The sequence below is a fragment of the Buteo buteo genome, chromosome 4, assembly GCF_964188355.1.
Source record: "Buteo buteo chromosome 4, bButBut1.hap1.1, whole genome shotgun sequence".
In the NCBI taxonomy this organism is placed as follows: Eukaryota; Metazoa; Chordata; class Aves; order Accipitriformes; family Accipitridae; genus Buteo; species Buteo buteo.
The window spans coordinates 62,308,449-62,335,432 of record NC_134174.1 but is presented as its reverse complement, the minus strand read 5'-3'; the positions used below and the strand labels follow the sequence as shown (position 1 = coordinate 62,335,432).

The window sequence follows — 26,984 nt, the reverse complement described above, 5'->3', positions numbered from 1 at the left end:
TTCAGGGCTGAAAGACAAGACTACCCCTGACACAGGGAAGTACCTGGAAAAACAATGTGCAGTACGCATTGCTTTGATTGGGCTTTTAAATGAGTTTGCTAGATTAGAATAAGAGGGTTTCTTTGAAGTATGTTTATATTTTCCAGTAAAAATATGGTTATTTTATAGAACACTTCTGTAAACCAAATTTGAATATAATGGGACTTCTGGGTTGGTCTCTCAAATGTTTAAAGTGACTCTTTCTGAAGAGCCTCCACATATGTTCTTCCCACTCACTGTAGCCCTGCCTCATGTCATGCTTCTTCTTTCTACCTTTGTTCATTGCTTTCAAAGCAATTTTTATAATGTCCATTTTTCCTGGTCCTCAGTTTGATCGGCTCCCACTCGCCCTGCCTCCTGCACATATTACATCTGTTGCCTCCCCTGAAAGGGTTACGTGCACTCTGGGAGGAGAGATGCCCTTGTCTCCTTACCTCTCTGACTGCAAGGAAGCCACAGTCAGTCCTACAAAGGAACCCCTGTCCCCGACTGTCACAACAGTTCTGTCCTACACACAAGACAACAGCGATCTCATGTACATCACAGGCTGAAACACCATAACGTTGTGCTAAGTTCTTAGCTTTCTTCATGTTCCCTTCCTCCATATGTTTTGTTGGATTTTTTTTTCTTCATTTATTCAATGACAGCTTTTGAGCATTAGTAAATGAAGAGGATGGAAACGGATTTATATCTTATCACCAATAATAGCAGAGCTTGCTAAAATGTCATCTATGTAGCATTTTCACAATTTGCTAAAAGCCTCTCTCATCGGGAGGAAACGGAGAAGCAGTTCTAGGAAGCCACAGAACTCCCACGAAAACAGACTTTGCCTCTTTACCCCTCTCCAGAGCAATTTTACTGAACAGCCTGCCTATTTTTGAAGGGACTAAATGCCCTCCCTCTCTCATCGCTCCTCGTACGTTCCTTGGCCGACGAAGCGCCCAACGACACCGCTCACCTTCCCACAGGCGAGACCTTTTCCCCCTCCGTCCCCCCGCTCAGCGGCGACGGCGTCCCAGACACCCCCTCCGCCCGACACTTAACGGCACTCGGGTAAACTTCCCCCCACCCCGACCTTCTTCTGGCGAAGTACCCCGAAACGAAGCCCGTCACGGCCCTCTCGTTCACAGGCGGCGGCGGGGCAGGGTGGGCCGCCGCAGAGCTCTCCCTCTCCCCGCCACTCCCCAGCGACCGTGCCGGGGAACGGGCTTCGGTGGGCGCTCCGGAGGCTCGCCGGCTGCGTTGTGCGTGTCTGTGCGCTCCCCTCTGCCCCGGGAGCGGGCCGCTGAGGAGAGCCGCGGCCGTCCCTCCCTCAGCCCCCTCAGCCCGCCAGGCTCCCCACAGCGCGGGGAGGGAGGTTGCTCCCCCCCCGCCCCACCCCGCGCATGCGCCCGCCGCGCATGTGACGCCACAGCGCGCGGCGCCGTGACGCGCGCGGCGAGGCCCTCCCGCCTCCAGCCAATGGGGCCGCGCGGAGGGGAGGGCCCGCGCCTCCCGTTGGCCGGTTGCCGCCCCCGCCCCGCCCCCCTAGCCCGCCGCCGCGGCAATCAGGGCGGTGGGGAGGGGGGACCCGGATGAGGCAGCCTCGGGCGGCCGCGGCCGTTAAACGCCGGCCTGCGGGCGCGGCCCCCGCCATGGCGGCGGCGCGGTGAGGGCGGCGCGCTCGGGGCGCGGCTGCGGCGCCGGGCGGCAGCGAGGATGCTGCTGGTCTACGTGATCCTGCTCTCGGCGCTGGCCGGCTGCTTCCTCACGCTTTTGCTTCAGCTCCTGCTCCTCTACAGGAAGAAACCGGAGCCCCCCGGGGGGGCCGCAGCCTCCGAAGGCCTCGTCTACTCCCGCGTCGCGACCGACCACAGCCTCAGGGACTACCTCCAGGGCTCGGAGCCGGCCGGCAGCCAGGCGTCTCCGGAGCCGGCCCCCGGCCCGGCCCCGGCCTCAGCGCCGGCCGCCGCGGCTCCCGCCGCCGCCGCCGCCCCGGGCCCGGAGCCCAGCGCCAAGCAGCCGCCGCCGCCTCAGCAGCAGCAGCAGCAGCAGCAGCAGCCAGAGTCCCCTCCGGCCCCCTCCTCCCGCGAGGAGACGTGCCACTTCCTCAATGCTATCTTCCTCTTCCTCTTCAGGGAGCTCAGGGACACGGCCCTGGTCAGGAACTGGGTCACCAAGAAGATCAAGGTGGAGTTTGAGGAGCTGCTCCAGGCCAAGATGACGGGGAAGGTGCTGGAGGGGCTCAGCCTCAGGGACGTCTCTCTCGGCAACGTCCTGCCCGTCTTCAAAACCGTCAAGCTCATTCGGCCGGTGGTCTGCAACGAAGAAGGCTGCCCCGAGGAGCTGGGCTTTGAGGTGGACCTGGAGTACAACGGTGGCTTCCACTTGGCCATCGATGCCGACCTGGTCTTTGGCAAGTCGGCCTACCTCTTTGTCAAGATCTCCCGGGTGATGGGGAAGCTGAAGCTGGTTTTCACGCGTCTGCCCTTCACTCACTGGTCCTTCTCTTTTATGGATGACCCTGTGATACTCTTTGAAGTGAAGTCTCAGTTTGAAGGGAGGCCCATGCCTCAGCTCACTTCCATCATTGTGAACCAGTTCAAGAAAGTTATTAAGCGCAAGCACACCTTACCCAATTATAAAATCAGGTAAGATGTCCTGCGTCCTCAGTGTTGCTTTGGGTGGCGTGCATTAGAATTGTTCTTTTGCTCTTAGTAGGTAAAAAGACATTTCTGTTGGCCCTTCTACAGTAGGGGTACTTGTACATTGCTTGTCTGATATCAAAAGCTTTCCATGAAAGTAAGCATTGTTTTCGATTTATAATAGGTGAAGAAGCCATTGCAGGGTGAGATTGTGACATGCCCCAAACTATGTATAACTAAGTGGCAGAATTAGTAGGTATCAAAAATGTTGGGATCCTGTCAGGTGTCCAATGGCAGGACTGTGATATCCCTCTTTGGAAAAGGTAGAAGGATGACTCTGTGGACAGTGTGTGGGTTTGGGGTTGTCCTTCTCCCAAGCTTCTGCCACTGATGAGCCACCTGGGCAAGACTTGTGGCTTATGCTTACCTATAGAGGCAAGGTGGTTGTGACTTAATGTGAGAAAGGATAAAGTTCACTCTCTAGGGAATATCTCTAGGTCCTCTTCCTTTCTGGTTTTCTGAATTTCTTCAGTGACTTTGGGGAAATCTAGAAATTGGTAAGAGAAGTATTGCCACTATTGTGGTAAGTAAAACTTTGGGGGACCTCTTGGGTTTTTTTGGTCTTTTTTTTGTAAGATAGTATGTTTTCTTTTACAAGTGCACACACTGCAGTGCAGACTGCATTATATAGTGAATATAATGAAACGTTCAGTGATATTTTTGTAGCAGAAGTGGCATCTTTGCTTTGATTCCATCCTTGTTTCTGATTAAAAGATATTGAATGTCTTATCACTGTTCAGGTACCATATTCCCTTTCTGTCATGCATCTTACCACTCTTAGGATACCATATTTCCTCTCTCTTTTGTTTATTCTTTGTAGCTTGTATTGTGTGTTAAGTAAGGATTTTTGTTTTACTTTGTTTACCACATTCTTCTCCAGTAAGCCTTTGCTCTGAAATTCATCAGAGATGAGTAACAAAACTGCCTGTTTGAATTTTGAAGTATAATTAGCTTTGCAGTGATGTAATTTTTAAAGAGTTTTCAGCTGGTTCTTCTGCAATTGAATTTGTAAGACTTCTCATGAAAGTGGATGTGTAAAATATCCAAGATTTGGAAAGCTCTGACAGGGCAATAAGTAGTTTCTTCAAGTAATGTGGTGGTCCTTTCAAATTTTGAGGTACTGGATTGCTCTCCGGAAGAGAACAATCCCTGGGCAGTAGGGAAGCTGTCAAGAGCAAGTTTGCTTCCATTCTCTTACTGTCAGCACTCTCAGCATACCTAGAAAGAGCAAGTAGAGCAAATGATCTTTACGCTCTCTAGACAAGTTTTTAGGGTGTTTGTGGAACCAGTGGTGATACGCTCCTCCCCTTCAGCATAGGAAGACAGACATCTTTATTTTTCCTCTGGGAGATGCACCTGGGCAGTAGGGTGCTCTCATCATTTAGTTAATGAATTTTCTACATATTCCTCAAACTTTCTGCACCAGAAAGAATGCATGAGGCATGTGTGAGCCACTGACATGTTAAAGGGACTTGAGGGGAAAATAAGGAAAGCAGCAGAGTGCAGTGTTTGGGGCAGAAATGAGTAGAAGTGAGAGGATGGAAGGTAACTGACACTGAGAACAATATAGGAAGCATAAATTATTATAGAACTAAGAAAAATGAACAGTTGTTTTAAAATGTTCTCTTTAAGTTATAAGGAGTTGGGAATTTGTCAATGCTTGAGAGGGAAATACAGCATCACAGCTGGTTTTCACACTACGTAGTAGGCTGGTAGCACAGGGTGGCAAATGTTCAGTGAAACAGTGTCCAACCCCGCATATGGAGCTTTTTACCTTTAGATTTTATGCCGTGTTCTGAACATGTCACTCTGACCCACTGGGTGGTAAAGAGGGAAGGCAGGACACTAAGCTTGATGCGCATTAATGAAATTGTCTTAAGGAAGGAAGGTTGTGTCATTGGTGGCCTAACTGTCTAGAACTTTGCCTTTAAAGCTTCAAGTGGGAACGCAGACCTCTGCATGGGAACCTTTAGCTGTCCACAGTTGCCCAAGGTTGTGGAAGACAGACTGAAAACACGTATTCTCCACCAGTGTGTCTCAGATGAGTTTATGCAGGTAGATCCCTAGACAGCAGAACTTGGTAACAGCCGAGTAGTAACAACACACTCTTATGTGGTAGCATAGTTGAGAATTGAGACGTTATGCTTTAGACAGTATGGAGAACTGATTTGGAAAATCAAGCCTCCTGCTGATAAGATGCAAAACTTGATATTCTTAATAGAATTTGTAAGAATACATTGGCTTGGGATTATGGTATGTTAATATATTCTTTAGAAAAGAATGTGTATGAAGAAGTCAGGAGAGTTTCACAAGTGTGTAATAACCTGTTACCTTACTTAAGGCTTAACAATTTCTCATCTACAGGGAACGTGCTTATCCTCTCCCCATTTTTTTTTTCCTATGGCCTATATGCCTTTTGGTTAAGTACATAGTCAGTATTTGCTTCCATGTGCAGTTCAAAACCTTTCTGATGTCTCCCTACATCAAGTAACTTTGTAAATAAATCTTTGAATAGCAGTAATTACAAACTTGTAAACAAAAGCATTTGGAGTGCAAGGAGTTCTCTTTTCAGCTGGTTAAAAGGGGCACTTTGTTACCCAGCTAGCATCCAGATTGAAGTCCACAAAGGAGTTTTATCTTGTTTCAAGATGCTAAGTAGCATTAAAAATTAAAATATGGTATTTTCTTTGTCTGTTGTATTAGGCAACTTCTAGAGGTTATTACTTTGTAGTGAATGGTATAAGAAGAGAACTTTTGCCAATAGTTGATTTTGAACATCCTGTAACTAAGTTTGTGTAAAGCAGATCCTCCTCTCCTCTGTTATTTAATTGTAAAATACTGCATTAAAAAAAGTGTTGTGTTTTCACATGTGTACCATCCGTTGCTACAGCCAAATTACTACACACATACTTTTGTATTCTTTCCAGTTATGTACAAAATTTTGTGCAGCAAAGCAGTGATTAGGAAGATCATCTTCTTTTGTATCATCCATTTCTAGGAGTGACTTTGTGATGTGCATAACTGTAGCTTGAAAGTGAAAGAAGGCATGTTGCATTCCTGATGCACTCCTAAGTGTCTATAAGGGGAGGCAATGTAGACTAGTAAGTGCATTTTAAAGTTTGCCTAGCATTTTATGTACAATTTTCTCCATGAAAGCAATTGTCTACTAATTGAAAAAGGAGGAATGCACTTTATGTCTAAACAAATAAGCAGTAATTTGTGTTTTATTCTAATAGTGTGTAATCACTTTTCTTTGGCTCTTTAAGAAATGTGTTTGTTTGTGGCAAAACACCCTATTTCGAAGCTGCTCTGCCATTGAATGGCAATTGCTATCTCATATTGTAGAATTTGGTTAAATCTCTGGAAACAAGGTTGCTGGTAACATTCAGAGAATGGTAGGCTTTGTTTTTTTAGTCATCGTTGGTAAAGGATTTGTGCAATTGATAGTAGCAAGAGTTACTACTGTTTTATAGTTAACTTTAACCTTAATGTATTTGTTGTTGCTTTGTATAGAAGCAGCTTTTCTGAAAACATTGTGGCCTGTCAGATAAGTTTCTTGTTCAGATGTGGGAAAGATCTAAAATGACAATTTTTTTTTTTTGTTATTCTCCGGTATACATGAGTTCTGGTGCATTCTTGAGAAACTAGAAAACTGTGAGTCAGTATATATTTTTTTTCTTTTTTTATAACTAGCCCTAACCTGAGTAAGGTAATGAAGAACTTTAGGCATCATTTATTTGGCTCTACATACTCCATAACTCTATTTTGACTTGAATTAACAGTTTCAGTTATACCTTTTTTTAGTTCTAAGACAAGTTGACCCTTGGGTGGAACTTGAGAAAAGGCTTTCCATGCTCAGACTTCCCCATTGGTTGTTCATGATGTCAGCTATTGGTGTTCTGGAAGGTGGCCACTGACCTGTGTCTTGCTGTCCCAAAATCTTTAATGCTGGCACTCTCAGGAACTGGACTCAGTCTTGCCTGTTGGCATGGCTTGACTTGACACTGTATTTTTCATGTAGGTTTCTTTTGCTAGAGCAGAATGGTAGGTAGTAATGATCAGCACAAAGTGGAGTTCATCTACTGTCCTGAATCCAACCTTTGGTTTTTCATTGTATACACTCAGCCAGTTCTTTAAAAGTAGTACTATAGACATTGTTCATGTTGGTTTTAACTTTCTATATTGTGTCCTTTTAATAGTAGGATAAAGTGGTTAACACTAAGCTGTAGCTACTAGCATTGCCATAGTGTGTTTAGTACTTAGACACCTGAAATAGTCCTTACTATATGTCTATCTCCTTGCTTGGTTGTGCTGTTGCAGTGCTCACAGGTTCATCTCTGTTAGCTCTCTAATGAGCTGTACCTTGCTCATTAACCTATTATTAAGCTGCTTATTGGTGGCAACTTTGATATTTCCCCCCCCGCATCATGTCAGGTATATAGGTACACTAAATATGCTGTGTTGTCTAGCCTATTCTTAACAGTCAGCTGTAGCTTTGCTGTTTTGAACAGGTCCTGATCTTGCTTTGCGTAGGTTTCAGAGAGCTTTGGGTTTGGGGCTCTTTCTAGACAATAAAAATACACTTTGCCATAATGAAGAAACAAAGCTCTTTGTACATATGTAAAGGGTGAGGAGGAAGTACTCCTGGTCTAGTCTCACTCCAGAATTTAATTGCCTGGTATTTCTTAATCAATGATGTAGAAAATCTGGCAGCTGCTGGTTTGTTTTTTTTCAAAATTCAAGGTCTTGCAAGTTCATCCATTTAGATTCTAAGCAGATTAGATATTGCCTAAGCAGTGAGTCAGTTCTGTATATTTTAAGAACACTTGGTTTCTCAGTTTGTTACATTAAAAAAAGCTAATATTTTGTATTGATACTAGCCAGTTAGAGAAACTATACTTTGCTTTATTTTAATGCATGCTACCACAGAGTGGAATAACTTTCTTTTCTTTACAAGTAATCTCACAAAGGATTACTTCTAACTTTTCTGTATCAGGGATTTAGATGACCTCCTGAGGTCCCTTCCAACATGAATTATCCTTGGAACTGATCATTTGCAATACAGTTAGTCATGTTAAATAGTTTTATGCTTTGTTTGGAAGCTGGGGCTATATTGAATTTCACTGGGAAGAACCATTAGACAAACCTATTTTAATTTACCATTATAGAATGCAATTTGAGAGTTACACAGCAGTTTCTTATTTTTGGCAAAACTTAAGCTAAGAAGTAATGTAAGTAGCTATTGATTTGGAGTGTGTTTTATAATAGAAATGACTTCATAATATGGTAATAGAGGTATTGGAAAAAGTATAAAATTTAAAAAAGTATGTATTATTCATATGATGAAATTATACTTGGAAATACCAGAAATAATTGTAGAGATTGGGATTGTGAGCATGTCTTAACTTCAGAAATGAGTAGCCAGTAGAGATACCTACTTTCTCTACAGCTTCTGCAAAGGGAGAGGATATGGAGATTCTTTTCCTGAGTGGATTTCTACTGTAGCTGTGGTATGAATCTCTCTTACTAGTTAAATCTGTAAGGCACTCCTGGTTGAAGTTCTCATTCCTGTTGCTCCTGAAAGAGGAGGCTTTTTTTATTTTCTTTTTTTAATGCCATGCCTATTCTAGGTGCAAAAAATCTTCTAATGTAGAGAATCATTTGAAAAAAAAACAACCCAGGATCTGAGTGCTTTTCTGCTCTGCAAAAATTGATGGTAAAGCAGCACTGTGATACTTGTGGGTTTTCAGACCATTCCAGAGAGGTAATGCTCTGAATGATGACAGCACAAAGACTTGTTCTGCTAATGGCAAAGCGCTGATAATTGGAATCAGTAGATCTGTCTGTAGACAGTAGTTTCATGCTTTGACAATTATCTTTGTAGTGCATGGTCAAGTAGTTTTTCTTATTCATATAGGAGTTAGATAAATGGATCTGTAGGCAACCTGACACACAGTAAACATACCCAAACCCCAGAACATTAAATATTTTCATTTCTTCAAGGGTGCTACATGTGTAGAAGGAAGCTTTTTGTAGTGCAGAGCTTTTTACTTTCTTTATTTTGGGAGTGGTCTATCTCAGGCTTACATTGTGTCTAGAGGGTCACTAAATACATGTTTCTTCAGATTAAATGAAAGTATGTGGTACAAAGTATGTATGTAAATCTTCTTACGTAGATATCAAGTTCAAAATATATTGGTTCTAGGGATTTTGAAACCCTTTAGTCTTCTTCCCCAGCTCCAGTACTTCATGGGTGTCGTGATTTAATGCCAGCCAGCAACTAAGCACCACACAGCTGCTCACTCACTTCCCCCCCACCCAGTGGGATGGGGGAGAGAATTGGGGGGGAAAAAAAAGTAAAACTCGCGTGTTGATAAGTGCAATTGCTCACCACCTGTTGATTGATGCCCAGTTAGTCCCTGAGCAGCAATTTCGGCCCTCGCCCCACCCCCCTCCCAGTTTGTATACTGGGCATGACATCACACGGTATGGAATACCCCTTTGGCCAGTTTGGGTCAGCTGCCCTGGCTGTGTCCCCTCTCAATTTCTTGTGCCCCTCCAGCCTTCCTGCTGGCTGGGCATCAGAAGCTGAAAAATCCTTGACTTAGTCTGAACACTACTTAGCAACAACTGAGAACATCAGTGTGGTATCAACATTATTCTCATACTAAATCCAAAACATAACACTATACCAGCTGCTAGAAAAAACCCTAACTCTATCCCAGCCAAAACGAGGACAATGGGCTTTCACACTGGAGAGATCTAATTCTGAAAGAATGCCAGTTTGAAACTTGTTCTTTGTAAAGTCAGATTTAATGAATGACCAGCTACATATTGGACATTTCCCAGTATAAAGGTGGCATTCTTTTCAGGTTAAGAGTTGAGACTTTTCCTTTGATTAGTCAACAAATGCTTCATTTTCTTTCCTTACCTGCAAGCGTGAGGAACTAATACAGCACTGACTTGAGGTGGATTAGTGAAGAAACTGGGAGACCAGAGGTATAGTTGGGGACAAAAAATCCCTCCCCAACCCCCCCCCCCCAAAAAAACCCCCAAACCAAACTCAGTTGGAGGGAGAGATGGATGAAGACATAAAATAGTAAGTTTTGGTGATTACTGTGTGCTTGCCGCAGATACCAATCCAATAAGCGTTAAGGTTAATTGGTCTGACAGGAAAATAAAACCTCCTTCAACTTCTTTTACTTGAAACAGTGTATAAAAGATTTTTGTGCAATAATAACGAAAACAAAATTACCTCATTTAACACTTTTGTTCTTTTGTATTTAAAAATTACTTGATATTAGTCCTGCAGTGAGCTTCTTTCATGTAGATAGTGAATGAAGGCTCTGAAAAATCTGGCAAGATTTGTTTGGTACTTCATGGCATTTTGCATGCACTAGCATTGATACTTCATATTTCTGTTCCTCTGAACTCTGATGTTGAACTTTAAGCTCATCTTGCTGCTCAGTGAGAACAAATACTTTTCTTTTTATTCAGTTGTCATAATTTGTATAGCTTTCAGCTCTTTTAAATAAAATATGAAATAAGCAGTAGTACTTGTTATTTTTTGAAAGGTAACTTATTTCAAAGTAAATATAGGGCATGTAGGAATTAATCACATTACGGAACTGTAGGCATCTAACAAATGTCCGAGTTTGGCTCTGAGCCTGTCTGTTGGAGCAGGTAGGTGTGTTCAAGCTCTAGAGTTGGGCTATTCTGAATCATCTTCTACAAGCTGTATTATGACTTTTAGTTTCTGTGGATAGATAGTGTGACTAATGTTTCCTACCTGTCACACAAAACTGACTGCTGGATTTCCCTTGAAGGAGATTACTTCAAGGAATAGAGGCACAGAATTTACGTGTAAAAATGGGTAGCTAATACAGGTCTTGGTAGTTCATTTATGTCAAAATGCATGAGTCTCTTGTAGAACCTATTTTATATGTATTGAGCATGTGAAATAGTTAATCTTTTTATTAGCAAATGATACATGATCAGAAAGCTCTTAAATAAGTAGCCTGGGTAAGGACAGTAGGTTTTAGTAGTCAGTGTGGTAGAACTGTGTGGTGCTCCAATGGTGGAGAGGCTTAGTCTCAGGCTGCCGATTTCACTATTGGAGCTAGTCCTTTCATGTTACTCGGTTTCTATGGGAAACTGCTTATTCTGCATTCCTGCAGAGACTGCCTGAAGTCACCCGATATGCTCCTGTGTTTACAGTTCATGTTCACACTTGTTTGATTTAAAACTATCTCAACATTTGGTTATTCTTGATATTACTGTTCTTCAGAGAATAGTAAAAGACTTTAAATTTAAACTTCTTCTAGGATTAATAAAATTTATTGTCTAAAATGACAATGGAGAGAATGTTACGTACCTATGTGATTTGTTCATTTAATAGATAATTTGTACCACCTTGGTCTGCTAAAATCCATTAATTGTGCAGCTACAGAAACTTTTGCATGATGATCTCAAACTGTGCTTTTGTCCAGAAGAAAGCAATGATCCAGTATTATAAATGTTAACTGGGAACAACTAGCTTTTCAAGCAGGTTCTATTCTGTGTGATACATGAATATCAATATTTTATATAATTAAGAAAAAATGCTGTACTGAAAGTGTTTGTTTTGGTGTTTGAGGGTTGAAGAGTGCTTGTTCATAACAGTGGATAAATTCTCATTTTGGAAATGAGTGTGGATACCAATTTGTGTGAAGGGATTTGGGAATCATTGTTTTATAAACATTTGTCAGGTTAATTGTGACATACTAAGCTGAACACAGAATTTATAAATAATTTCTTTGAGTAGTTTCTGCTGCAGTCAGAGTTTCTGGTTAAACTAAAGAATTTACTGCTGGAATGGTGTTCATCTCTGTTAAGAGACACGAGTAAGATCCACACATGTTTTGGAAGCTTTTCCTGTTATTATTTACCTTCACTGTTCTAACAAATTGCAGTTGTTTTACAAGCCAATCAAATCAAGGCTAGAATTCAGACTTTCAAGATGTTCAATGATCCCAGCCAGCATATCTAGTAAATTAGTGGAAAAAAATCTGCAATGAAGACTTCAGTTGACAGATACTTTTGTGTTGCAAAGAAAGTTTCTACGGTAGAGTTAAAGTGCCCAACCAACAGTGAAATAGCTGTGTATGTGGTGTCATGGATGTGGGTGCTCCTAAACTGCTCTACCCAGCAAGCTGGGTGTATGCTGTGTTGGGTTCGGTAGCTTGGACTTCTGCATCACACCTGCCCAAAGCTGTTTGGGTGCATCTGCTTCCCTAAGCACTCTTCCTTCTGGGAGGACTTTTACTCTTGTGGAGCCCTGCCTGGGTTAATAAGCCCTCTGAGGACTTGGGAGTTCATCACCGTTTACTGCAGGACCCAGCTGGAGCCCGGCAGCATTTTAGACCTGTCTGTGGCCATATATGTAGATATGAAGACTGCCAAGGAGATGATAGGTGTAGCAGAAATGAAAAGAGAGGGAAAACTTTTATTTTTTGTGAGATGAGAGAAAAGCAGAAACTGTGTTCAACTCTGGATTGGGCTCTGGAGAGCTACTTCGTTGTTGTGGGTGGTTTTTTTTCCCCCCCACTAGCTGTTGTAATTCGTTTCAGCCTTAAAACTACATGGGGAACAATTTACCTTTATAACTTCTTAATTCCCCTGTGCAACTTGCAGCTACTCTATAGTTCAGCAGAAAGGTCAGTGAGGAGCAGTGTACCCAGCCCTTTCCATTAAAGCTGTTTCATGTAATGGAAAATACAGGGATTCTACTACAGCAGTACAGTTTTCATACTTTTGAAGACTTACCAGATGTCATGAAAATCTGTCTGCAATGAAGAGTGTATTACAGAGATCAGCTGATGATAATCAGACTGTTACACATACTCAAAGACAGTAATTAATTGCCAGATATGACTAGCATAAAATTAAATTAGGATAATCATTTGGGAATACTTTTTTTAGCAATTTAGTGTTGCTTAAACTGTAAAACGTACAGGGACAATTTAAGATGTAAATTTACAAAGTTATTTCTTAATTTCTGTCCAATATTTTAAAATTATGGATATCATAACACCTACACTTTTTTCCTGACTTTCTCAACTTAGTCTTAATGCAAAGCTTCAATATATTTTTCTGCATCAGTTTTAATGGCAACATAATTATGGAAAAGGCCTATTCAGAAGGAAATGTGTACAAATATTACTATCTGCTTTTTTAATGACATTAAGTGCAAGATTGTGGTGTTTGCCAGTGTCACTGAAATGAAGACACTAATACTTACAATAACTAATACCACATATGTAAAATTCTTTAAATGATGCTAAAACCTTTGAAAAATAGCCTGTCAAATACACCTTTTATACAGTATTTTAAATGTGAGCCATTGTGTAGTAAGAACTAAATTGGACTTTTACATGAATGTCATTTGTATAGTAAATGACTTAAGCCATTATTCCTGTTTGCCTGAGCTAAAATAGGAAGAGTAGAAATTGAAGATCATAGTCTTGCAGTGACATGGCAGAAGGCTTCATGGTGGTGTTTGAATCACCGCTGTGAATGATCTGCCTTGGCGAATAATTCCTAAGTAATTAAGCAGTGGAAATGATGCAGTGTAACTCTGAAAACTTCAGCAGTTTGTATTTTTTTTTTTAGAATAACTGCATACTTGCTAACAAAACTTAATGCAATATGGTAGAATAAACAAAACAAATTCTAATGTTGCCAAGCAAAGAGCCCAGTGGATTACAAGGGGAGGTGGGGTGGGAACAGCAATGCTAGTCAGTGGTATTGTTTTAAAACAATACTACAAAAACTCAGATATTTTTTTTCTTATTTTTTTCCCTGTTTTTCTGAAAGAAGGGCAAATTAGAGAAAATATCCAAATTCATCGTGGGGATGGTGGGAAAAGATTATGGTAATTTGAGCAGCTGCTTCTTTCAAACGTAATCGTAAGTCCCAACTGTAACTTGCCATCAGTGATGCAGGATTTGCAAAGTGCAGGAATCCTTCCTGTTGATGAATCTCGCAAGCCCCTCCTGTATTTGACTGTCCACAGTGGTGCTACAGGTCACCTCCAGGCTGAGGTTCTGCCTTATTAGGTCCTGTTTGTTTACAGTAGGAGCCCATTAATAAAATGCTGTGACTCACAAATGGTGACACCTTTGCTTGGGGACAGCTGTAATGGCAAGTATGTACCATGGTGTGTCCCCTGGTCCCCATCAGTGCCTTCCCCACCATTGCAGTCTGAATAGCTGAGCTGTATGTAAAATAGGGCCTTAATTACTGCTGTTAACAAATTAAAAGGTGAACTGCCAGTCATCTCAGCTTTGAAAATGGTACTACTAATCCCGGGCTAGACTATCTCCAGCACTTTGGAAGACTTTAAGGGTGTGAATTTGACCATCTTCTGTCTTGTTAGAAGTGACTAGGTAAATGTAGAGTGAGAAGAAGCTTCTGCAGTTCGAGCATTTTTAAAACTAACTGGAGGAGTGAGGATAAACCTTGGAAAGCTGTCTTGTCTAGAATCCAGAACAGCTGTCAGAGACTCTTTTCAGCAGTGAGGCAGTCATTTTCTGTGTAAGGAGTCTTAAGATGATGTCATTAGTTTTCATATGGACATAGGCTAGTGTTTAGAGCAGAGGATTAAAACTCTTGAGCTCAATGAATGAGTCATGTACAGAGCTTAGACTTCTATTAGAACATCAACATCATTTTTCTCTGACCAGAATTGCAGGGAGATGATGTTTGTAGAGAGAGTTGAGACCTCCTTTTGGGAGAATTTCTTGCTGAAGTGAGAAAAAGCTAGCGTTTTGCTAGCATCAGTTACTGGAACCAATCTCTAACCCAACTGGCTAAAGGTAGAGTTTTGGGGTGGCTTGAATTTATTTGTTTGGGGTTTTTTTGGTGTGTTTTTTCCTGCTGCTCTTCTCCTTGAATGCCTAAAAGCTGGTTGCTGAACCATACCTGCCTCTCTTCCAGCTCTACGTGAACAAGAGCATTTTCTGCATCTTCTGTCCCATTTGGAGCAGAGCCACAACGATTCAGGCTTTCTGGTTAGACAGGGAAATTTTGTCTTTGTCCTGTCTGAGACTGAAATATGGCAGGATTTTGATCTCTTTCACTTAATTTGAACCAACAGTTGGCTTCAGCTAGGTCACATACAATTAAAAAAAAACCAAACCAAACAACAAACCAAACCACATGAAAACTCAGACATCAAACAGGCATTGGCTGCATTGAGTTAACCAAGCTATTTCAGTATTTATGGAATTTAGAATTTGGGAAACTAGTATTCTTGAAATGCCAAAAAGTCTGTGCGTGGTCAAATTAATCTGGTTTGTTCTGATAAGAAAGTAGTTTTGATAAGCCTGATTCAAGATTTCTCTTTTACCATGGCTATTTCAATTCAGACAGCAATGGCAAATCTTTTAAGATTCTCCTTGTTGTGTTTACAGTGGGTTCTGTCATATAAGCAGGAAAAAAAAAATCTAGTATCTTTTTGGAAGAGCTACTTGGCTATTTACATTTGTTCTTTTATTTGTTCATGTAGAATGGATCTTAAAGTTTCAGAAGTGTTTGTCTTGAATGTCTGATTTGAGATATACCTCAGAGGTATAGTTTAAGTAGTTTAAGAATCTTGAAATGTGAGACATTTTTGAAGAAAAAAAAAATCCTTGCTTTTTATTTTTGAGGTCTTGATTTAAAAAGCGACTGCTCATATATTGAGATCTTACGTGTATGAGCCTCCCACATGCCTGTGGCAGAATATCCTGTAACATAGTGGGTGGAGTGCTAGAACTGATTTGCAGTTTTCCATAAAATTTCCTAGAAAATAAACCTACTCTTATTGCAATGTTTTTTCAGGTTGTTCATAAGCCAAATTTTCATGTGTATGGGTAAAGCTGAAATTAATAGATTTCTATACTGAATAAGAGTATAGTTTGAATTACTGAAGTCCCCTGAATATGGATACTGACACAGTTCTGCAGCTTTGTTCTTGTGAAATCAGTGGAAGCTGGAGAATTGCTTTTGCAAAATCTTCAGTGGTGGTACTTTTTTTTTTTTTTTTTTTTTTAAAAAATACTCTTGGTTTTGGTTTTTTTGTTTGTTTTTTTAAGAGAAGTACTACTAATTTTTTTCAAAATAAGGATGAGTTGCATTTTTACATCTTCGATGTGAAGCTTGATACAAGCTGTTTGCATTATAATACCTAACAAGCTTAAATGTTAGCTGACAAGTAGTTCTAAAATCCTATTAATGTGATCATGCCTTTTTAGGAGTGGTTTGTAATATTTTAGAATTTTTGTAGAAGTAAACTTAATCTTAAATTACACACAATGTAAGATTAGAGGACTTTTTTATAACTTAAAATATCTGGTGTCAGTCACTTACTGAAATTTATACACTTAACAAGCACATGACTTGTATTTCTGTGAATCAGATAAAAAAGACAATCTAAAAATGACTGAGTTCTGTAGTTGTTGAACCTTTTGAGTAATCCCCAAACTGAAAATAAATTCAGCAGTTATTCTTTCAAAAGTATTTTAGATACTAGAATCTTCAAATACAGTAACATTTGCAAAAGTAAATTGGTGTTTTACTAAACACTGTCTTTAGATTTTGGTTTAATTTTTACTTAGTGGCAAACAAAACTGTAAGACTTGCAATGTATACAAAGTAGCCTTATGCTAAAGACACTTGCAGTTTTAGCTTTTCTGAGATTTAAGGTCTTTTTGCCTTGTTTATTAAGATGTAAATGTTCAGTTAATGTACCTCAATTAAAAAAATTCATAAACCTGACAATTTTTAATCTTTATGGCAGTAGAGTAGTGCTGGAATTAATAGAATACAAGTGATTAATGTGGTCTTAAACAGATACCCAGTAATTTTTACACCACTGTTTTAGATATCAAACTTCCCTTATAAAACCAGAGAATAATTTAAAACTTTTTCCAGAACTTATTCTAGAAGAGTGTTCTCACTTCTTAGCAAAAGCTCTACGAAATCCTAGCCGCCTCCTGCATTTACAAATGAAGCTGTAAGTCTTTCTGCTTCTCCAAGTAGGAAATGGAGTACTGAGAGCTTTTGAAGTTTGTTCCTGTCTGTGTTTAGTTCTTAACAATTTTTTTTTTACAGTGATTCTGGATATTCTTAACAGATGCAATGAACAGAAACACGTAAGTGCATGGTTATCTTTGGTCAGATAAATTGCTATTTTTTTTCCCAGTTCTTAATGAATTTCCTCATGCAACTAAAAATATTGTAGTTAAGTAGGTACTGGTGGGAGCAGTTAATTTAAGTAATAGGTTAATTAAACTAAGGTATAAAAGACTCCTGTCCTCTTCTCTGTTAAAAGCTAGCTAAAGGAACACAAAACAATCATCACAGAATAGCGAATACAAATTAATGGGAATATAGGTCAGACATTTCTGAAACTAAAATCACTGAATTACAGTCTTGTTCCAAGTAGGTGAGTTCCTCTTCCACAGAACTGGCAACTGGAAGGAAGATTAGCATTGTTCAGGGGCTGAAAACACCCAAAGTGAGGGGAACAAATTTGATTAATTTGGGGATTTTTTTTTTTCAGATGCAATTTTGATCTAGACTTTGAGTGAGGTGGTGATGAGATGAGAGCAAATGAGCCACTGAAGTGACTCTGAAATACGACATGAATGAAGTGTAGAAGTTTTTCGTTATGAAGGAGACATACTGACTGCATGCAGTGTCTGGAAACATTTTTGCTGTGCTTTGTATGTGGAAGAGCTCAGTATTATGCTACTTTAAGTATAACTTTAATCCTATGCATTAATTGAGTAACTTTATCTTGATTATCTTTCAGTACAGTCATCTGACCTAATTCTTCATGTGAAATTTTTTTTTTTTCTGTTTGTGTCTTGTGGTATTTGAGAAACACTTTTGCTACTCGACAGCTTCTTTTAAATATTTTTTCATAGTTTTTTTTTTTTTTTCACTTGCTAAAATTTCACATGAAGTTCAATTGATAGATATTCCCCTTAATATTCATATTATTGAGTTAAAATGCTGGGTTTTAACTAACATTTTCTTAGTAGTGTGCTATTTGAATTTTGGACTTCTGGACAAATAAGATGATAAATTTGTGGAGGGAGATGGATAATTTATAAACAAATTGCAAACACACTATAAGCATCTAATATAAGGCAGTGTTAAAGACTTCTTTTTAATAGCATGCCATATCCAAGCAGGGTTTTGGGGCAGGGGTGTAAGGTGTCTGTTTTCTTGTTTAGCTATGATTATGCCTATTTTGTTCCTCTAGAGAAGATGAAAAGTTTACAAAGGCTTAACAAATATGGTTTAAAGACAATATAATATCTACCTTACTTCTGATAGTTGTTTAGTATCATTTCACAGGTTTGGAATTGAAGAGGAGGCTTTCGGATATATGGATTGAGTTGGTGTAATCCTGCTTTGTAGGTCAAGCATTTGTGACATGAGCATGAATTTTGCCTTTTGACCTTGCTGAGCAAGGAGCTGGCAGCATTAGACCCCACTTGAAAGGGATTTAATATAGATGCAATGAAAATTTGCCTTGGACAGCCTGGTAGCAGCTCAGCAGTGTTTAGAAAGGTACTATATTTCTTGTGAGTACCTTTTGGTAACATTTTCTCAACTGTTGTACTGTCAGGAACAACTCCTAGATTTCCCCATGCCATTGTTGTGGCTTAAAACCTTTTTCTCGGGCTGCAGCAGTGAATGAACTGATTGCAAACCATTTGTTATGGGCTTGTTCTCCACTGATGGAGGTCCACTAACTTTCTTGGTTACCATCTGAAGTTAAGAAAGGGAGCTGAGAATACTGGATGAGTGTTTAAAGATCTAGACAGCCAAATAGAAAACCACATATTTTTTTCTTGTTCAGAGTTTGCAAAATGAGAGTCTTGAATTTGCAAGAGCAACCTGCGAGAACTGACCAGATCCTGGGATGGCTGCTGTGATGAGGGCAGAGACAAGCTGAGATTAACTGAGGCATTTAGTTTGCTGTCAAGGTTTCTTTAGACTTTTTGAATAGAAGCCTGCTGGTAGGCTACATGGTCTGTTTTTCTTTCTTAGTCAATACGATGAATTTCTCCAAGGCATTTATTGGTGGACTTTTGCTCTTTAAAGATGGACTAAATAATAGAAGGTAGCAAAGTACACTCTTAAAGCTATTACAAAAATTAGAGCAAGGTTATTTACACAAGGTATTTAATAAAATAAATTCTATATTGTAACAACAAAGTCAGGATGATGGGAAACTTCTCTCCTTTACATGGGAAAGTTTGGGACAGGAAGTTACTGAATCACCAAAGGTACAGCAGTCCGCAGGACTTGGGAATAGAGTTTGTAACTCTTGTCTTTTTCACTGAGTTGTGTTATTGGCACTGTTAGCTAAAAGCCTACTGTTGGTACTTTAATACAATGAAATATAGCTTTGCTTTCATATTAAAAGTGTGTTTTGTTGTCCCTACTGTAAATGTTTTATGAAACAAACTTCACAGTTTGTTTTGCATAGTGCTGTGACTGTTCTCAAGCAGGAAAGTTAGAGAGATGGTACAGATGTGGGGAATCTGGCTTCTCCGCAGAGGAGAGAACACCCATTGCTGTTTTGCTGCTCTCTTGCTAGACCGAACAGAGGAGCAGCACTCCTCAGAGTGCCCTTCGTTAATGGCGATTGTGTTTTTAAAAGGTAGGGTAGTTCATAGGCTTTCCCTACCACAGGGAAAAAGATGAGAGAACCTGTGATGCCCGACTCGGTTATGTGCACGGATTGCAGGTTGCCTATGTGTGGTTTTACAACACAAGGGAATGGAGTCTTGCTGTGTTACTGACTGTCATCATCTGGGTCTGTATTTGTTCACCAGTTCACAGTAGAAAAGTCTTTCAAAATAAATTTGGGTTATCTTGCACTTAAATAGTCTGTCAACAGTTCGCTTAACTAATATATCGTTGAAATCTACTTGGAATAGTAATTTGTCCGATGTTTAGTTTTGGAACTGTACAAATTCTCAGTAAATTACCTTAAATAGATAAATGCTGTGGTATTAAATTGGAAGGTTTCAGAGCAGCATTTAAACATTAAAAATGCATTTAATGTGGGATATTTAGCTCTTTATACGTTGTTAATGCCAATGGAAATAGGTAATGTGTTAGGTTTTTTGCAAAGGATTTTGCAAATTAGTTGCAGTGGTAAGAATGTGAACATAAGCGCTTGTTGTAAATTAAAAATGATGTTGAGACTGCTTTTTAATCCCATATTTGTAGAAGATTTAACTAGTGCTGCACAAAGTCCAGCCTACACTGTTAAGTGTTTTGCATATTATTGTATATAACAGTATTGGTGTTTTAGAATTTTTTCCTCTTTAATTCATTGTTGTACTAATTTAAAAAAAAAGGCTATTTTGAAAATAGGAATCAAAATTATAGTAAACATTATGTCTTAATCTACCAAGAAAAATGGCTTCTTCTGAAGATTATTTCATCATTCTGTGCTGCAGCGGAAGATTGCAGTGTGTGTTGTACTTAAAGCTTTGTCCTGAAGTTACTTGAGAAATGACATTTTTGGTTTGAATGTGTAGGTAGATATGTCTGCATCCTTATTGGAATATTTTAGTCTGTTGTTTTGCTTTTTTGTTTTGTTCTTGTTTTTAGTATTGAAAATAGGTTTGTCCAGGTTTGTGTTTTTGGTAAATAGCCTGCAGGCTGTTTCATGGTGTGTATATATAAGGGAAAGACCTTATCACTACCAACACTTTTAAGCCTGATATTTGCAGAAATTCGGAGAGATGATAGTAACCTATTGGATCTTCTTTCTTTGTCTGTTCCTCCCTCCCAGAAATTTTGTTTCAGTAGCTCACTGAGGCTCCTGATGGTGGTCTTTACTTTGAAGTTCCCATGGAAAACTACTTTTTTTTTTTTAATAAATTTTGGGAGAAGGTATATGGGCAGTTGCTGGTACTAAGTGAAAAGTTGTTTATTTGTGCTGAAAAAAACCCAAACCTACGAGTATTTATTCACTCAAACCTTGGCATTATTTTCCAGTGTGCTTGCCTAACTCTTTTTTTTTTTTTTTTGCCTAACAAAATCTGAGCTAAATCTGTATTTTGAGGGGGTATAAATCATTCCTAAAAGGAACAGGGTACCCTTGCTTGTGTGTGGTGGTGTGTGCTGTGATGACTCGGAGTGGGTCTGAGCAGGGAGGTGGCTAAGCCCTGAAGTGCCAGTAGGTCTTGGAGAATGAAAATAGTGGGGTTGTCTTGATGGTATTTTCCCTACCCTTGTGATGCTTATTATTTCTTTAATAATTCAGGAACTATAAAGGAAGATGATGAGTAAAATATCAGACCAAATAGTACATGCACAAGGCATATTTTGAGTTGGTTGTTTATGGTATACTCATAAGCCTGAACCACGGCCAGTGTGATTTAATAGCTTCATGTTTTTTGTACACAGACTTAAAAAAAAAAAAAAGGGAATAAAGTATTTAAAATTGATTTTCTTTTTTTACTTGACCAAGTTCAAAACAGTTTTCTTCCTGAAGGAGTTAATGAGGGAGAAACTTGGAACCAAATTAAAGTTAGAAGTTGAATTGGATTTCAGGAAAATAGCTGGAGTGTTGAGTTGTATTTATTCACAAGCAGAACAAAAGAAATTTCTTTCTCATGGCTCTGTACGAGGCTGATGCTCGTACAGAAATGAAGTGTCTCGAATCAGAGTGTTGAGCTCCCACCCGAAGAGTGTGCCGACAGTTAAAGGGCGCTTAATTATTTATTTGAATTTCTGAAACTCTTCAGTTCAGATCCATGTGACTATTTCCTGAACATATTGTGATCTCTGAATGTGACAAGCAGATGCCTCTGATGGTTGAGCAAACAGTGCTTATGAAAGACTTCTTTCTCATGAAATGGCAGATACATCCTGCAGGCAGTGGTGCTTGTGTCCTGCTATTTCTAAGTCTTCTGAACAGAAATAATCACTGGGAGCCTGTGGCAGAGGATGGAAACCAAGTCACAGGGCAGTGCTAAGAAATGAGCAATAAATAAAACCAGAAAGATGGAATATCCTGCAAGTGCTTTTTCAAATACTTTATATAAATGCTGGTGCAGATTCCATGCTATCTTTCTATTTGCAGGGTTGTGGTCCTTGCTGTTAGGATTGCATGTGTGTGTCTGCCATGTGATGGGGCTGCAGCTGTGCAGCCTCTCCCCCTCCTTCCTTCCCTCAGATCGTGGCTGTGTCCGACACTGAAGCACTATCACTTAAAAATGAAATCGGTATTTATAACTTGGCATATTCTTATCAAAGAGAGAGAATTATGTGGTGAGATAATGTGTGTAAAACACTTAGTATCTTGAATATGAACTGCTTTTCCTGTGAATCATGTGCTGTGATGAGGGAAATAAAGCTCAAGGGCAAATATTTAGCATACCTGTATATTTTAATTGAAGAAGACTGGCTGAAAAGAGCAACCGAATGTTTTTCACAAAATGAGAGAAGTATCAATCTGCAACTAAAGTGTACAGTTTATTAGGATGCACCAGTTCTCCAAGTACAGCAGTGTCATAAAAATTTAAGCTTTAGGCTCATAGTGTATTTTCTCCTTTCAATGCTGTGATACTTTATGCAGAATAATTTAAAACTGAGACCTGGTAAGACATTTACTGCAAAAGGACTCTTGTGTCAAATCACATTTGCAATCATAAACATACTGTGTGATTTGATCAACTTCCCACTTTCTGAAAGTTATCTGCACTAGTAAATATAACTCAAATAATCTATTCCTGTGAAGCGACCTTTGTTTATGTACTCTCCAGTCTTCTGCATTCAAAAAGCTTTAGTAGCTTCTACTTGTTCCTTTTGACCAATGAATATGTAGGAATGGTAGTATTTCACTTTAGGAGTGTTAAAGATTCATTGTAATCCTGTTACCTTTTTTTACTTCTGTGTGTTAGTGTGATTTATGTCATTTGAATTAAGATAAGTCTCTTCTGTATTTTTCAGGTTCAAGCCATTTTTTCCATTTCAAGTATTGCCACCTGATGAATATGAAGATCGAGACCTCTGTATACAGGATTTTCTATTGACAGAAGGTCGACTAAAAGTCACGTTAATTGAATGTACAAGGTATGTTTTGTGGTCTTTTGCTCATTCTTGACTAAGCAAGTACCCATGTTACTTAAGTTTGTTGTAATTATAGCTGTAGGTCTGTTCTGATTCACGAACTAGCAGCTTTGGTGTCGTGATTGTGCTCTAATGAAGAAATGTATTTTTTTTAAGTAAAAATGAACAAATGAAAGTTGCAGTAAGTTCCTGAGGCTCTTCCATGTTTTGTGTGGGTGCATGCATTTGCCTTTCTTCTGAATTTTGCCTGGTTACAAGCTAATCTGTGCCTCCTGTTGGGGTTTTTCTTGTTTTTTTTGTTTGTTTGTTTGGCGCACCAAATTATGAATCTCTTTCCAGGACAGCATAAATGTTGTAATTATCCTATTGTATTATGTTGTAAGCAAAGGGAAATAATTGTTTCACTCAGTCTTACTTAGATTAATCCAAATAACTTTTATAAGGCATTACTTATTGTCTTTGTCTCGAACAAAATAATGGAAAGAAATAAAATCTACTTCCTTCATTCATTGAAGAGAAAATTATTCTCTTGAAAGCTGGAAAAAAGGTGTGTGGGCTCTTGGTTTGTCTGGTTTTTGGTGTTTTTTTGGGTTTTTGGGTTGTTTTTTTTTTCCAGACCTCTTAGTTCTTGGTTTATGTTAGATCTTATCCAAGTAGTGCTTAGGCTTTGATCTAGTCATGTGCACTTCTGCTCCTTATGAACTAAACTCTGGTTTGCAGCAAGACTTTTTTTAACCTGTTGTTTTCATTGCTTGTATTGCCATATGAGCTCCTCTTCGCACTTTTTTCTGTAGCCTTGTACAACTGTTTGAATTGTGTTTGCTGTACTAATATGGTATATCAGTGGCATGGATTTCCAGAAGATACTCTTCTGTTCTAAGGATTGTGTGGGCCACAGCGGTGATTTTTTTCTTTCTTTTTTTTTTTTTCGTAATAAAATTGCTGCTTACCTGTCTCTTAGCTTTGTGATAGGTTTTCTGTGAATGATCCAAGGATACTAAATCACTCTGCACTCCTTGGCTGCTAGGAATGTTTCCTTTTTACCCATGCTGAGTAAGGGAACTCATGATCTCTTTATAGGCAGTCTGCAATTTCAGTCTGGTAGTGCATTCATTTTTGTTATAAGAGGGCCCAAAATAACTACCTTAAGTCGTGTGCAGTTGGTTTTGGTTTGGAAAGTAATCTTTTAAATACTATGTCTTTCCTGAATCTGAAATGCTGTGTAACATCACCAACATGTCAGTAGCGTTGTGTTTCTTTCCATTACATTTAGAAGCCAGATTGCTCAGTTTGACATCATCATCCGACCTCTCAGTATTTTCAGCTGTCACAGATGCTTATCAGATGGATGGGAGAGGATGCAGTTGCTGGCTTGTCAGGTCTTTTAAGCTTCAGGTCTGACTTAATCCGACTGTTTTACGCTGCTTGGCATTTCTTGACACACACTTGAAAATTATGTCTCAGCAGAAACCTCTCAATCTAGATGTCTGACACTTGGTCCCTAGTAATTTCTCAGATCTTCCAGGTTTCCCATCCTTCCTTGAACTAAACTACAACTCCTGTCCATTGAGTTCCCCTGTGAGTAAATATTCTTGCTTACTTTGCACCTGAAGGTATTGATGAGGTGGAAGCTGAAAGACATATAGAGGATTTTGGTGGTAAAAGAAGAAATACACAATGTATATGAAAGTAACAATGACAAAACTTTCCTTTTTCATCACCACTGGATGTGAACTGGTGTGAAGGTTGCCTGGGATCATTCTCAATGGTTCTTTTGCAGTGCAGCACTGCATACTGAAATACAGAGCTTTATCTCTCATGTCTGCTGTAGGGACCTGAAAATTTTTCTTAGCGATCTTTCTCATTCCAGAAATGAAAGATCACTTTAACTTCTGTGTGTTTTTCAGTTTTGCTCAGTGCCTCAGAAGGTTTTTGTATTGTCTCTCAGTACAGTAGCTGTTCTTTGACTTCTGCATAGAATTTGGAGTTGATTGACCGCTGACATACTCTATCTAGTCTGGTAACAGAATTCTGCTACTTCTCCTGCTTAAATCTGAAATACAGTGGTGGAACTATAGTGACAAAACATTTAGCAAACTTTTTGTGTTATAAATGTCTAGTTTAATTTCATTATAGTCTTCACACAACCAAATAGCTGCACTTGTTTCTTTTCTAATTGCGGGCTTGACCACATTAATTTCCTTGCTGTCATTCTAGTGAAAGAGAAATTAAATTTTGCACATTTTCAAAATGAAATTAACGAAAGGTTGGGAACTTGATGTAAATAATAAAGGATTATGTTTTGCAAATTTTTATCTGACCTGTTGAAAATGTAAGTTTTCGTGTACAAGTGCAATGGCCTTGCAGAGCTCAGTTGTTGCAAAAATGCTATTATCTGTCGTTACCTTAAATTTTTAAGGAAAAGGAAGAAGCAAAGCAACATGCTGTTAAATTTTGCTACATTTATTTTTTTAAAAGATACATTGTGAAGAAAGTCTTAAAGCCTATATACTCTTATGTTAGGTGAGAATATTCTTCCAAAACTATGCCATTAAGTGGGCTTTCTAAATTAGCATTTGTTTCAATAGATAACCTTTGTGGAGAAGGCAGTTTTCCTCAGATAGTTATTTAGTAAAATACCAGAGTGTACCTGAGACTGACTTGTCAAATTTGGACTTTTGTGGGTTGTTCTCCTTTTGTCTTCACGTAGATTTCAGTGTGCAGCAGTGGCACCTTTAAGTATGTGAATACTGAATCTGCTTTTGACATTCTTAAAATTTGGGAAATATTCTGCTTATTTCAACTTCTAAAATACTTGCAAATAGAAAGGCCACAATTGAAATAAAAAAGTAGGAAGGCATTGTAAAGGAAATAAATTCAGCTTGCTTTTATGCACCTGGTAATAAATAACATGTTACTAAAGGTGGGTGTGTACTTTGTCTGCCCATACCAGATTCTTGTTAGATTTGCAGATCAGTACTTCAGCATTCGTCCTACAAAAAGCAGGAAACTTGATAGCCTTGTTATTCATCCTCCTTTCCAAAAGACTATAAAGACTTGCTGAAGTTCTTGGCTTGGCTCGGCTCAAGAGTTGAGGTGACCACAACCTCCGTGTGCTTCTGTTGTTCTGTATCACAGGACAAACACTTCATGTCTTGGAGTCCTTGTAGCTCTCAGACTGGAAAACAGGACAGCTACAAACAACTGTTTTCATATCTATAGCTATGCTGTTGAATCACTTTCTCCTACCTTATCCTCACTTGTTGAAGGAAACCATCTGATTTACAACTGAAGAAGGAACAAAAATTCGCTTTCTGTATGTGTATTTTAATTACTCAGGTGGTAATTTAATCACATTTCTTTATTGATTTAATTATAGCTGGGGTCATAAACTTTGTTTCGGGATGTCTTTCATACATCCTTTCATACTGATTTATAAACTTTCAATCTGTAGGACATGGATATCTCCTTAATATCCAGTTGTTTTGGGTGTGTTGTGAAGTAATCTTAATGTTAGTCTTTATCTGCAGCTGTGTTATAGAATACAGTACCTCTGTTTGCATCCTAACGGAGGTATTATTCAAACAAAAATTCCCTTGGTGTAGTAGCAGTTAAATTTTCCCCTTTGTCGTTCTGAAATTGGAAATTGAATTCCAAACTCCAGCATGGAGAGCTCTTCAAAATTTAAATGCGTGGTTTTGCTGTCTTGTTACATATTCCTTCAAGATGGGTGTTGGTAACCTAATGTAAGGTGAAATCTCATTATGAGTCATTGTTTTCCTTGTGACTTTTGTTATGGTTCTGGCTGAAAATTCTATTTTATTCCCATTTTGAGCTGCCTCCTGTCCTTGTTCTTCTACCTTAGTTGCCACCAGTACAAGACAGCTAAATAGCTACTGTGCTGATATTTTAGAGGGACAGTAAGTACCACTGGAAAATTTCCTTAGAGTGTGTCTAGGTGACCAGAAGATGAAACGTGTGCAGCCAGTGATCAGCTGTGGAAAAGCTTTAATGAACTGTCTGATATCAATGAGACACTGAGGAAAACCTGTGTTATTCAAAAGCAACTACTACAAGCAGAACAGAAAAGCCACAGAGGGTTGCTGGGGATGGCTTAAAAATAAGCAA

General features: G+C 39.2%; 1 protein-coding gene across 1 annotated transcript in view; it reads left to right on the top strand.

The window, feature by feature from the left end:
* The first annotated feature begins 1,618 nt into the window (after positions 1 to 1,618).
* Positions 1,619 to 26,984, top strand: part of PDZD8 (PDZ domain containing 8) — a 67,008-nt gene continuing 41,642 nt past the window's right edge. Inside the window, exons 1-2 of the mRNA XM_075026478.1 lie at positions 1,619 to 2,669; positions 22,737 to 22,859. Of these exons, the coding sequence (XP_074882579.1) occupies positions 1,738 to 2,669; positions 22,737 to 22,859 (1,055 nt within the window). The 5' untranslated portion in view covers positions 1,619 to 1,737. The remainder of the gene's footprint in view (positions 2,670 to 22,736; positions 22,860 to 26,984) is intronic.